We start from the raw sequence: 13,480 nt of genomic DNA, 5'->3' as shown, positions 1-13,480 counted from the left end.
ATAAATTTATAAACTTTACTCTTAAATTTGGAACAAAATAAAAAAATACACTATGGTTTGAGTAAAAAATAAACTTTTCCAAATAAACATATATGGAAAACATTTGTTTGGCTTTGCTGTCAAAAGAAAAGAAACCTTTCCCTAGAAAAATGGACAAACACAAAATATGGAAGTCAAAGAGCTCCATCTACAGCAATTAAAGCTTATAAATGTTGCATCGTCCTTTCGTCACAGAAAAATATTTTGGTTGTTGTAGTGACACGAAACGACTTGTAAACAAGAATGAGGTTATTTTGTGAATCAAATATATATATTTAAAAGGAAAAACAATTACTGAAAGATTCTTACTGGGTTGCGTTTTGTTTTGTTTTTGCAAAGTTACAAGAATAACGCTTCTTAATACTTAACATAACGAAAACATTAACTTCTACCAAACTTTCATAACCATTGCACTTCCTAACGATTGCTTTAATTTATAAATTTGATGTTTACTCTCATGCTAATACTAAACAACACATCCATACAAGTGTTACTATCAAAGGTTAAAATGGAGGAGAGGATTTTGTTTTTGCCACAATTATTAATTTATAAAACTGGACATATGTAAAGTAAACAAAATTAGAGAATAACTCGTACCTCACGCAATATACAAAGTGCCACCTGGTGGAATGGTCTATCTTTATAATTTTTTGTGTTTTTTTTTTTTATTTGGTAATCTACAAGGTACACCAATAAATTAAGAATTACATCCAATAACACAAACTTGGGGAAAACTGATAACTTTTGTTGTTGATATTCAGTAATTCAGAAGTGGGTCTTTTTTTTTCTTTCTTCTTCTATTGGAACGACGTCATAACCTATAACACCAAACTTTAATTAGTCAGTATTCATTCTTCTTTTTCCGGAGTCATAACCTCTAAAAGTTTCTGCAATTCCTTTGTTATCTTCCCTGAGTGAGAGAGAGAAAAAAAATTAGCGAAGAAATCGGTTGATCAGAAGTCGTGGCATCTAGTAGTTGCTAAATGAACTACAGTATATTAATTTTTACCGAAGGTCATGCTTTCAGTAGAATTAAGAAAAAAAAAAAGACTTGAAATATTTTAAGATAGAAAGAGATAAGCTACGTGAGTTAGATATTAGGTTTGTTTAGTTCCATAGATAAAGGAGAACAAAATTACAAATACTGTTATTTATCGAACTAGCCCGTTAGATATTAGGTTTGTTTACTGTTCCATCACGTTATACCAAGTGGGGTGTATAATGTGACGGTCAATCCCATTACGTTGGTAAAGTACCCAAGTTGGCGGTGGGTGGTGATGCCTTATCTAGTCTTAACTATTAATTTAGGGACGGCTAGCACAGATAGCCCTCGAGTAGCTTTGTGCGAAATTTCCAAACAAACAAATTTATCGAACTATTTATTTATAAGCTTGCGGTACTGTTTGCGTGTACGTATTCGTTAAAGACTTAAACTCTAACCAGTATAATTAAACCTAACTATTTAAAAAAATACACAGTTGATTTTTAATGTTTGTACAGACATCGGCTAGAAGTCTTATCTTCAGAGTTAAAAGAAACAGAAACGTCAAAAGTGAGTAAGAAAATATATATATATGCGAGATTAACGATTTTAAGCTAGTATTTCAATTTTTTTTAATGAACGACAACAGACGTATCTGCAAATATATACAAGAATTTTGTAACAAGAAACGGTCTAAGTGTCCGATTTAATTATCCAATAGCAAAGTTAATTTTGTAAAACTTTTTTTTTAATTAGGTTGACTATTAACAGTTGATTGTTCTAATGAAACACACCTGATATGGAAGAGATAGCAGCTGATTTTCTCTTGTTCTTAATTAGAATAAAGTACACTGGTACACCCGACAGAATTATTAATAGGCCTAGTCCAGTCTCCATAGGCTGAGCGTATAAGGGTATTACGGTGAGGAATACGCAACACAGAAAAAACGAAACTGGGATCGCTAGGGAAACTTTGATTGGTCGAGGCATATACGGTTTCTTCCAACGGAGATACATCATCCCCAAAATGGCCACGCCTACCCACAGCCATTGGATAAAGCTGAGGTAATTAATTAGTGTGTAAATGTCGCTAGTTGTCAACATCGCCACAGAAAGCACACACTACGAGAAAATAGAAAAACATAAAATAGTTCGAAATAAATGCTGAAAATTGTGGGGAAAATTTTAAAATCAATACATAATATCCTGTACAACATGGCTACGTGGTTAAGGTACTCGACTCGTTATGTGAGAGTCCCGGGTCGAATCCCCGTCACATGCTGGCCCTTTCAGCCGTGGGGGAGCTATAATATGACGGTCAGTCCCACCATTTGTTGGTAAATAGTAGCCCAAGAGTTGGCTGTGATGACTCGCTGCCTTCACTCTAATATTATATTGATAAATTAGGGACGACTAGCGCAGATAGTTTTGGTGTAGCTTTTCGCGAAATTCAAACCAAACCAATACAACATTGTATTTAAGTACATTGTTTTGTGTCTGTTTCTTGTAACAAAGCCACATCGGGCGATCTGCTGAGTCCACCGATGGGAATCAAACCTCTGATTTTAGTGTTGTAATTCCGTAGACTTTCCGTTGTACCACCAGAGGGGTCTCTAGTGTGTGTTGAATAAGTAGAAAGAATAGTAAATTCCGTCACTTTAACAAAAAAAACAACCTAAGCCTATATTTGTTCAATAATATTTTTGAAATAAATTTCTCTATTTTCTCATAAATAATAATATTCTATAGTTATTCTACTTAAAACCAATATTATTAAAAATAGAACTGTGGTAACAAACAATGGACAGCTATTCGGCCTTATTAAAAATAGAACTGCAATAACAAACAATGGACAGCTATTCGGCCTAATTAAAAACAGAACTGTAATAACAAACAATGGACAGCTATTCGGCCTAATTAAAAACAGAACTGTAATAACAAACAATGGACAGCTATTCGGCCTAATTAAAAACAGAACTGTAATAACAAACAATGGACAGCTATTCGGCCTAATTAAAAACAGAACTGTAATAACAAACAATGGACAGCTATTCGGCCTTATTACAGAACTGTAATTACAAACAATGGACAGCTAATTAAAAACAGAACTGTAATAACAAACAATGGACAGCTATTCGGCCTAATTGAAAACAGAACTGTAATAACAAACAATGGACAGCTATTCGGCCTTATGTAATAACAAACAATGACAGCTATTCGGCCTATTAAAAACAGAACTGTAATAACAAACAATGGACAGCTATTCGGCCTTATTAAAAACAGAACTGTAATAACAAACAATGGACAGCTATTCGGCCTTATTAAAAACAGAACTGTAATAACAAACAATGGACAGCTATTCGGCCTTATTAAAAACAGAACTGTAATAACAAACAATGGACAGCTATTCGGCCTAATTAAAAACAGAACTGTAATAACAAACAATGGACAGCTATTCGGCCTTATTAAAAACAGAACTGTAATAACAAACAATGGACAGCTATTCGGCCTATCTAGGTCACTGTTTATGTTTGTAAACAATTAATTAAATGACAAAAATAGAAGAAAATATTTTTGCAAAAAAGGTGTAAACTGCAGACTCTCTAATAAAATGTGTTAATATTTTATAATTCTTAATAAAACAGTTTATTTTATCTCTTTCAGTAACACTGGATACAGTCGTGTGCTGAATATTCAAAATATTGATTATACTTCTGTTTAACAAGCTGTTCGTTGGGTTGGTGGGTGTGTGTAGAAAGGACCAATGACAGGTGACATAATGGTATATTTCACATTAATAAAAATACCTATGGGTCAGAGTGAGAGATACTGAAAATGTTACCATTGGGGTTACTTTTCATAGCTACACGAGGGCTGTCTGCAATAGCTGTCCCTAATTTAGCAGAGTAAAACTAGACAGAAGGCAACTAGTCATTACAACCTACCGCAAACTCTTGGGTTACTCTTATAAACGAAATGGAATGGAGCGTGGATTTAAAACACCCTCACGTTTGAAATGGACGAGCGTGTCTGGTGTGACGAAGGTTCGAGCCCGCTACGCTCAAATTATAAGTCCAGCCCCTTAACCCCTGTACATGCTGAGCCGACGTTTTTTTGTTTTTTTTTACTTATTTTATCAGATAAAATTCATGACTGAAAATGATGCATGCAACACAGACAACCTATTGTGCAGTTTTTGTTTTGTTTTATTGGTGAGTGGGTGCGTGTTTAATGTAATAAAAGCATAAATAGTTTAAAGTATTTTGTTAATACAAACATTTCTGAATTAACGAACGAATCTCATAAAAACATTTTCATTTAATTAATGTTATTAAATATATTCTTATATTACTTGCGAAGTGGTGACATTTTACCTAAACTCTAGGTACAGTTCAATAATAATAACAAGATGGCTCCTTTAAAATGTTTACTTAAAGCTTAAGAATTAGGCGTTATGTTATACTTACTTTTATTTGCGTTAGTTTTAGCATGGTTCTTATGTGTTGTGGTTGTTCCGTTTTTTGTTTTAATTTTAAGTTGAATCTTACCGTAAATATAAGTGATGGCGTTGGTGTACACCTCTTGAAGTGAATCATTCCAAATATTATCGGTAGATGGCCCTCTTGAGCACCAACGTAAAAGAGTCTTGCTTGAAAACAGTGGTTAATGTGAAATGAATCAGGTTTTAAAAAAGATAAAATTACACAATATATCACTTCAACTGAATACAATATTTCTCAATATAGTAACTTGTGTTGTTCTTGTACTTGTTTCTTGTTAACTTAACATTTCAGTTTTTTCCAAGATACGTACAATATATAACTTCTACATGAACTGTTCTAGAGATGTTTACCAAAATGTATAAAATAGTAACATTGATGTTACAGAAATATTAGATACGATTAAATGATGATACCTCTAAAAATCGTCTTACCTACTTGAAGTAAAGAGAACTCCATTGACGCCACCAAACACTGACAGTCCTACAAAAATCGGCATGATCCAAGCCATAACTCCAAACATCTTACTTGCAAACGTCTAAGAGTAAAAAAAAAAAAAACAGGAATGTTAAGCACCAGTGTTCTTTGTGTAGAAACTGATAAAAACACATAAAAATTTGGCAGTTCAATTACTTTACTATAAGCCTAACAAGTGTGTTCTACGACCCTACAAAGTGTGTTTACGAGCGTTTTGCTTCTTATAGCAAAGCTGCATCGGGCTACCCGCTGTGTTCTCTGAGAGGAAACGAACCTCTGATTTTATCGTTGTAACTCTGTAAACTTATCGCTGTCCCACTGGAGGTATACTTAAGGTACTGATTATACTAAGTGGAAGTGTATATCTAGCTTGTTTTGTTGTTATTTAATAATTCTTGATATCTTTAGAACATGTAATGTTTAAGATTCAATTATTTCTTTAACGACGCAGGCGCGGTTAAGAGTTCTCACCGTCATATTTGATCACTTATTAACAAACTGTTAAGCGTGACGCCTACCAAACAAGAAATACAAAGTTAGGTTAAATTAATGGTATCAGTTGGCCTACGAGAAGGAGGGGTCCGTCTTATAGCACTCATTTAAAACCATCATGCAAGTAGACATTTTTTCTGTTCTTTTCGATTGAAATTTTGTTAATTTTGGTGAAACTCTATTGTTAATACAGACTATAACTTTATTGTGGCGACTTAAACACCTTACACAGGAATATTGATTTTAAAATATAAATACTGATGACCGTTAAAATTCTTCGTGTACATAAATTATACATAGATTAATGTATTTCTGAAGAGGGAAAACGATTAATTGCAGTCTCCATTCACAAAAAATATTTTCTATACAAGGCTTTGATTTTGCTAATCACTAAGTCTTACAATTGAGGAAACTCTGGGATGTTTTGACATGTGACGGCGCTACAGGGGGTCATTTGTCCACTCAAAATTTTCTTACCCTACCACGTTAATCATACATACATAGGGCAAATATAATTTGTATGATAAGTAATCACGTTCGCTCGCGTACTACCATCTTATAGAGTTTTTCTTCTGTGTCAAAGTCAATTACATATACCCTACTTTAATAGGTATTCCCTTTAACACTATTTTGTTATAGTAATGGCACTAGGGCACTAAATAGTTCATTAAATAATGTTCTATGATAGAACACTATTCATCAATCGATTTTTAAAGGGATTTATTATTCCCCCCCTCCAAACAAAACAAAAAACGCTGCTATACATGCGAGAATGACTAAAACATTCTGATCCTTTCCAAGGTCTGCGAGTTGGGACTTCAACGTTAGCTTAATGTCACTTAGCACGCTCAGATTTGGGGATGAAAGAGATAACAAGTCCTTTTAAAACTACACGTGAATTGGTTTTTGAATTTCGCGCAAAGCTATACTAGGGCTATCTGCGCTAGCCGTCCCTAATTTAGCAGTGTAAGACTAGAGGGAAGGCAGCTAGTCATCGCCACCTCTTGGGTTACTCTTTTACCAACAAATAGCGGGATTCATCGAAACATAACACCTCCACGTCTGAAAGGGCAAGCTAGTTTGGTGTGACCTGTGACGTAATATTGTATAAATATTTTCTTTCTTTCTTCTTATGTGGAAAACGAGTTGAGAAATTCAAAGTTTATCTGGTTTAAACCATTCAGAGAGGTTTATAATGTCAATGGATCGTGAAACATGCTGAAAGAAAACTGTATATAATTTGTTACCATTTTTTATAGTGGTTTTATATCGATTACAATATCCTATATAAATAGACTGTTGAAATTTGGCTTTAATTGACATGTACATACACCCAAGTACAAGTATGTGATTTCAAGTCTCGGTCATTAAAATTTTTAACTACCAAGAACCACCCTAGAACGACTATAAATATGATTGGAGGTGGGGCTAATATACTTTTATAAAAATGTTTGTGGTGTAACATTATAACAATATAAATACTTTTTTATTAGTAATTATAAAAAAATACATTATGCAACTTGGTAATGTTGCTAACAAATTTTCCAATAAAACCACGTTAAGCAATCCATAGTTGTTCAAGTTTCTTAAGGATATTGTCTTTTGTGTAACGTATTTCTCTCTGGATACGAAGGTTAGATTAATTTGTGTTTTAATCTAGTTATAAAATATGTTGAGAAACGAGAGAAAATCGTCATTTACCCTATTCCTTGTGAATATGGAGTTCAAATGTTGGATAATATAAATATAATAAAGTTAGGATTAAGGAACAAACTAAACACGCAAGAAAAACCGAATATACTGATCTGTGTGTAATAGCCAATCATTTTAAAGAATAGGAAAAGAAAAATAAGACTTCCACATCCACCAAAAATAGAAATCATACACTTAACCAATCACAGAAGTCGATAAAATGTGAATACCAGCCACGTAAGTATTTAAATAGATTAAATGACAGAAGTTATAACAAGAGAGACTCCTAGCGCGTGCATAATACATCTTTATCAGGAAGACCAAGGATCGAATCTTGGTCTTTACGAAATATATAATAATAACAAAAAACTAGTTAATTAGTCTGATCGCCATTGCCTCACCTAAGGGATTAAAGGCGGAAGTTATTATCATAACCTTATTACAGAAACCAAGATACGTTTATAAATGACATTTCTACATGATGGACTGTCTTTGCTGTGCTTACGGTTTTTGTGCTTCCAGACTAACTACAGCCACTTGGGATCAACGTTTCGATCCACAGTATTGAGTCATCATCAGGTCAAATTTAATTTTAAAATGTCCAGCGAACATTACAGATTCGTGATAGTGAGGATAAGTTTGTAGATGGCGCTGATTTCGCTTCTCTTTTCTTTTTGTAAATAAAATAAGGCGGATAAAATATTACCATAAATAAGTAAGGGGTCCTGGACATTTAAGCTGTTTTCTTGATGACTTTGTCAGCAGTTTTAATATGAGTCGAAATGTTGCTATAAAAATAATTCGGGGTTTTGCTACAAGTTCCTATTATTTCATTTTTTAATTAACTGGCCAACAACCCACCATTCAACAATCTGTTATCTAACAATTAACTGGCCAACAACTTAGCATTCAATAATCTGTTATCTAACAATTAATCGGCCAACAACCCACCATCCAACAATCTCTTATCTAACAATTAATTGGCTAACAATCTTATCTCCACAATCACTAAGAAGCTACTGTGTCTTACCACTGCGACTGCAGGAGAGGCCAACATTTCCAGCGGAGAGACAACCGTAAAATAAGCAACATTTGCGAAGACATATACAAATGTCACGACCGGAATTCCAATCCAAATAGCTCGAGGTAAATTTCTGAAAAAAGTATTAAGAACTTAATACTGACATCACTCACTAGCAGGTAAAAATATTTATTGTGTGACTGGTCGTTTCTACAGTAAGTACAAAGAAATTAATATATATATTAACATATTATGCCATAACAAATCCATAAAGTGAAAGAGACAATAACTTAATTCTAGCCAATCTGTTGTTGTTTAACTTAATTCTAGCCAATCTGTTGTTGTTTTTTACTTATCTTGCGATATGTATCCTTTAAGCTTACATTACTATCCTTAGAATTTATAAAATAATTCGACATTTTCCTAATTGAAATCCCATGTCTCAATCTCTTAAATCTACAAGACTCCAGAAGAAACAAACTATTCTAAGTATCTAAGGCCGCATAAATAGTAAGGTCATATGGTGGCTGCCAAAGGTCAAGATGAGGAACACTTATCAAGAACTAAACAAGGTTACGACACTTAGGGCCTTTGGAAAATATACACATGATATTAAATTGGGCTCCAAAAAACAAGTCGAAGTTAGCTGTATTTACTTGATGGAACAGTACTTTGGTTCAATATAGTCAAAAGATGAAAGGAGTCACGAACTCAGTCTAAAGTTTAGTCTTTATACGATCTGTCTCGGGTTATACAAGACTCGCCATCAGAAAAGTCATCGAAATCTCTGCACATATTTCAAACAAATACTTTACCTTTAAGTTCCAAAATAATCGATTGTCGCCGATTCTATACGTACGAGACATTGAATATATACATTTTTTTTTTAAATTTTAAAACCTTGGAAACAAACTGATAAAAATATACAACAAACAAATAAATATTCATGTAGCCGTTTACTTGAGTTCTTTCCTTAGCAACTAGAAATTAAAGTAATTTGGTTACTTTAATTTTCAAAGTAATGACTTTCTAATACCAACCACATATGGGCATGATGAGCATGGCGCGTTTCACGCACGTGCCAGTCAATCGCACGTTTTCAACTCTTTGATCAACAGGTTTAATGCGAGGTCATAAATCATTGAGATAGATACACCGTACTCTGATAATATCTGGGTTAACAAACAAGTTCTTTAAATTGCAGAAAAGAGAAAGGTATTAGCTGTGTTTCTAGGACGTATATTTTAATATAACCTTAACCTAAATGTTTTTAAACAGCTTTTAACAAGGAAAGTTCAAGTAAGAAAACTACCAATGTTTATTACCTTCTATAACCATGTCGAGCAGAGGAGATCACAAGGACAGGGTTTAGCTGGAAATAAAGATTTTTGAAGAAATATATTTTGATTTGGTAGGATGCCGGGAGAGGAAGCTGTATGTTAGAGGAAGCTACGTGAACTGCGAGTTCCCTGTGATACACAAGGTTAGAAATCCATGAGAAGTAAACTGGTCGTCTTTTATTCCGGTTCTGCCAGTCTTAAACTTTTTTGAAATATAAAACGGTGGGTTATACTTTATAATATAGTCCATGTCCCTCACTGTCTGCCATTCGTTTTAAAAATGAAATGCTTTTCATTCCCTATGGAAGCGAGATATCACGTGCATCTTTCAGTAAATGTGGACAATTTATACAACCGAGGGTTTGGTTTGTTCGGAATTTCGCGCAAAGCTACATGAAGGCTACCTGCGCTAACCGTCCCTAGTTTAGCAGTGTAAGACTAGATGGAAGGCAGCTAGTCTTCACTACCCATCGCCAACACTTGGGCTACTCTTTTACCAACGAATAGTGAAATTGACCGTCCAATTATACTACCCCAACGGCTGAAAGGGCGATCATGTTTGATGTGATGGGGATTCGAACCCGTGACCTTCGAATTAGGAGTCAAGTGCCTTAACCACCTGGCTAGGCCAGGCCACGACCGAGGGGAAGTATTCTTGAGGAGTAGGAGGAGAAAAGGCGGGGACTTTAACCAATCCAACCAGCCCCTTGAACACGTCACTTTCCACAAACGTTTATACTGTGGTAAACATAGAGCTACAATATGGATATGAATTACACCTACTTGTATGGATCCTTCAGCTCTTCTGTAACGAAGTTCAAATAATTCCTGAGAAAAATGTAAAACTGTTAAGATGGTTATATGTATGTTCATTCATTTAAAAGAGTAACTTGACATGAAGGATGCTATTGAAAGAGAAAAATATTTCCTGAACAAATTAAAACTTACACAGATACAAGTGTGTTTTTCAAAAGCGAACCAATCATAGTTCGTATTACATACACTAGTTTCAAAAGGTCATCGAATTAACAACTCCTAAACAGCTCTTCTTTAAGTGTCTCACAAAAGACTTTTTGTTTGCTTAAAGTATTGGCTATTCGTAAAAGGCCTTTAATATTTAAATAATACAGAGAAATAAGTATCTTGTAAAACCAACGCAGAAAAGTTTGAAAAAATCTTAACTCACCAGTTAACTAAGTAAAACATTGATGACTTACATGTACAAACAAAAACTTCCAGTAGCTTGAATTGAAGTAAAAATAATTTAATATTCCAGAAAACTCCAGAACAATGTGCAAGTATTCTGCGTTTACTAACTATATCAGGGGTGGCCACACTTCTTTAACGTTGGAGCCACATACGATAAACTTCAGGTGTTTGAGAGCCGCAAGACATAAACACATATCACATACATAGTATTTATTCATGTATGTAGTTTTTAAACTGTTAATATGTATTAGTTTCAATAATCACAAAGTGCACATATATATATCAAATGTTTTCAGAATCCTGGCTGATTGCTGTTTTAACTATACTGAGCGTATTTAACACAGTAATGGACTGGGGAAACATCTAAGAAAAATATGCAAATTAACATTAAATGAGACTGCCAAAAATAATAATAAAAGGGGTAGAAAACAAATATTTTAATGATATTTGTCTTAATAAATATCTGGTCAAAACATGTAAGACAATAAAATTACAGATATTTTAATCAGATACCACCTTACAAAAGGCTGTACGAATTAGTTCCGTCAGGTTTGATTTGTAAGGATTGCACGAAGCTTCGACTTCACAAACTGTATTACAGAGTACAGTGATTCACAGCAGTATATTATGCTGAAAACTGAGATGAGTCGCACACTGGTTTTCTTCAGCTCAGGATATTTTATTTCTGGAATTTGCTTCCAGAACTCAATTGTAGAATGGAATTCATGGATCATCTTTAGACCAAAGTGTTCTTGTAGTTCTATTAGTTCCATTTCCACAGCAGATGGTTCTGTAACCAGAGGTTTAAGAATTAAACAACCATCATTCATCACATCAACCATGAATGGATTTACAAGAAAGGCGAAGCAGGTCTTCAGCAAGTCCTCAAACCTGTCTAAGAAATTATCAAGCAATCTTTGTAATTTATCTTTATATTCCTCCAGTTTGTGGTCTTATTTCAGCATCAGGTAATGTATTTACTCTCCTTATGAAATTGGTAAAATCACCAAAGTTTCTTGACAATATGTCTCTTTGAAAAAGTCTTATTTTATTCTGAAAGCTGAAAATTGTCTGAGTAAGATCAGAAACAATCTGATCCTTTCCCTGGAGTGCCAAGTTAAGAGTTGTAGATGATTCATTATATTAGTAAGGAACATTAGATCTTACATCCATTCATCATTTCCTAGTTGAGGATAAAATATCATTTTTTCTTCAAGAAAAGTAATAATATGCTCCAACAGATCCACAAACCTATTTAAGACCTTGTTGGTTGACAGCCACCTCACTGTGCAATAGAAAGAGACATCACTGGGTTTATTTTGAAGTTCCAGTTCTTCAATAATATATTTGAACTCTCGGTGGGTCTTCCCATTTAATCGTATGAAATTGACAATTTCAAGAATAAACTTCATAACATCTTCATACTTGAATTATCTGACTGTTCACAATGAATAATGCAACGAACTGGCAGAAACTTTAGAAAGCTGGGATCACTTTTCATTAGTGCAATTAATCCTACATTTTCCCCATCATTGCAGGTGCTCCATCTGTTGCAACACTGACGAGTTTATCCAGTGGAATATCTACATTTGTTAAAGATTTGTCAAGTTCTTTTAATGTCATCACCACGAGATTTTTTCTTTTAATGCCACTAAGTCCAACATCTCTTCTTTCACAGTTACATCAGAGGAAATATTACGAATAAATACCGCCAGTAGTGGTTTGTCTTGTATGTCTGTAGATTCATCAAGGGTTAAGCTGAATGCAAGGGAATTCTTTAAATCATTTTGCCTGCAACATCAGCACTGATGTGGGAGATGCGTCTCTCTGCAGGGTGGCGTGAAGCTGGTGTTTGTGCTATTAGTCGCTGACGTTTTGGGTTATTTGGATTTAACAGTGCAACAACTTCAACTACATTCTTCTTAACAAATTCACCATCAGAATATTGGCGTTTAGCACTAGCAGTATTGTACGATAAAACAAAACTAGCTTGAATCGTTGTATGAACTTTCTCACTGAATGTTGTTAACAATGTCTGTTTTAACACAGTTAACTTGCTCTTCTATAATTCTGATTTGGGAAGATAATCAGATGAAAAAAGTTTGTGATTTGTTTCATATTGGCGTTTGAAGTTACTGGGTTAGTAATGACTGAGTAACATATTGTAGATAAAACACAAAGGTTTACCTCCTTTAACCATGAATGCAAAATATACCCCAACTCTGATTCAAAATTTCTTATTTTATCTTCATACTTTCTCTTCTTACAATTTGATGACATCTTCCTTCACAACATTTTCACAGACATTTCTAAAAAATTAAAGTGAAAAGAAACAAACTCCAACACGCACAACTCAGCCAAACTCTACAGTGCCCAGTATCACACTAACACTCCGCTAAGTTTACTGTCCGCAACACAGCCACACACGCTACAACCACGCGATTGCACGCCACGCCCACTAAAACTAACATTGTCAGCTCCGGCTTGTACAATTACTGATTCTCCAGTACAATTCCTCTGTAATCCTTGCTGATCCGAAATTTTTTAATCCCCGACTCAAATTTAGCATTAAAATTAGGATTTAAATTATTTTATATACTTACTTACCATGAACATTAAACTTACGTTTTAATCCAGTGGATTCTCAGTTTATATCCGGTAAATAATCATAAAGGTTGATTTTTTTTAAACTTTACCTTTTATCTTAATTGTGATGCAAAATGAGCTC

General features: G+C 34.1%; 1 protein-coding gene across 4 annotated transcripts; it reads right to left on the bottom strand.

Annotated features, from left to right (window-relative positions):
* Positions 1–672: 672 nt before the first annotated feature.
* Positions 673–10,861, bottom strand: LOC143239091 (large neutral amino acids transporter small subunit 2-like). 4 transcript variants are annotated; one of them, XM_076479905.1, is made up of 6 exons: positions 10,327–10,397; positions 8,213–8,336; positions 4,956–5,059; positions 4,570–4,666; positions 1,816–2,143; positions 673–949 (listed from the first exon to the last, which is right to left on the bottom strand). In XM_076479905.1, exons 2-6 carry the CDS (start codon positions 8,237–8,239, stop codon positions 888–890), a joined length of 618 nt encoding a protein of 205 aa, XP_076336020.1. In that variant the 5' UTR covers positions 8,240–8,336; positions 10,327–10,397; the 3' UTR covers positions 673–887. The 4 variants fall into 4 exon arrangements, with proteins under 4 accessions (XP_076336020.1, XP_076336022.1, XP_076336021.1 ...); XM_076479907.1 differs by lacking the exon at positions 1,816–2,143 and having other exon boundaries at positions 4,570–4,670; positions 10,327–10,861; XM_076479906.1 differs by lacking the exon at positions 10,327–10,397 and having other exon boundaries at positions 4,570–4,670.
* Positions 10,862–13,480: the final 2,619 nt, after the last annotated feature.

The sequence above is a fragment of the Tachypleus tridentatus genome, chromosome 13 (genome assembly GCF_004210375.1).
Source record: "Tachypleus tridentatus isolate NWPU-2018 chromosome 13, ASM421037v1, whole genome shotgun sequence".
Classification (NCBI taxonomy): domain Eukaryota; kingdom Metazoa; phylum Arthropoda; class Merostomata; order Xiphosura; family Limulidae; genus Tachypleus; species Tachypleus tridentatus.
Note: the sequence above shows the minus strand (reverse complement) of the source record. Positions and strands in the feature narration are given on the sequence as shown.

What these genes read in the sequence shown, in the direction of transcription:
- LOC143239091 (XM_076479905.1), bottom strand. Translation starts at nt 8,239, where the DNA reads ATGTTGGCCTCTCCTGCAGTCGCAGTG. An exon ending in CCTCTCCTGCAGTCGCAGTG is followed by an intron (nt 5,060 to 8,212) that starts GTAAGACACAGT and finishes TTTTACTCTTAG; the next exon opens with ACGTTTGCAAGTAAGATGTT. An exon ending in CGCCATCACTTATATTTACG is followed by an intron (nt 2,144 to 4,569) that starts GTAAGATTCAAC and finishes ATTTTCTCGTAG; the next exon opens with TGTGTGCTTTCTGTGGCGAT.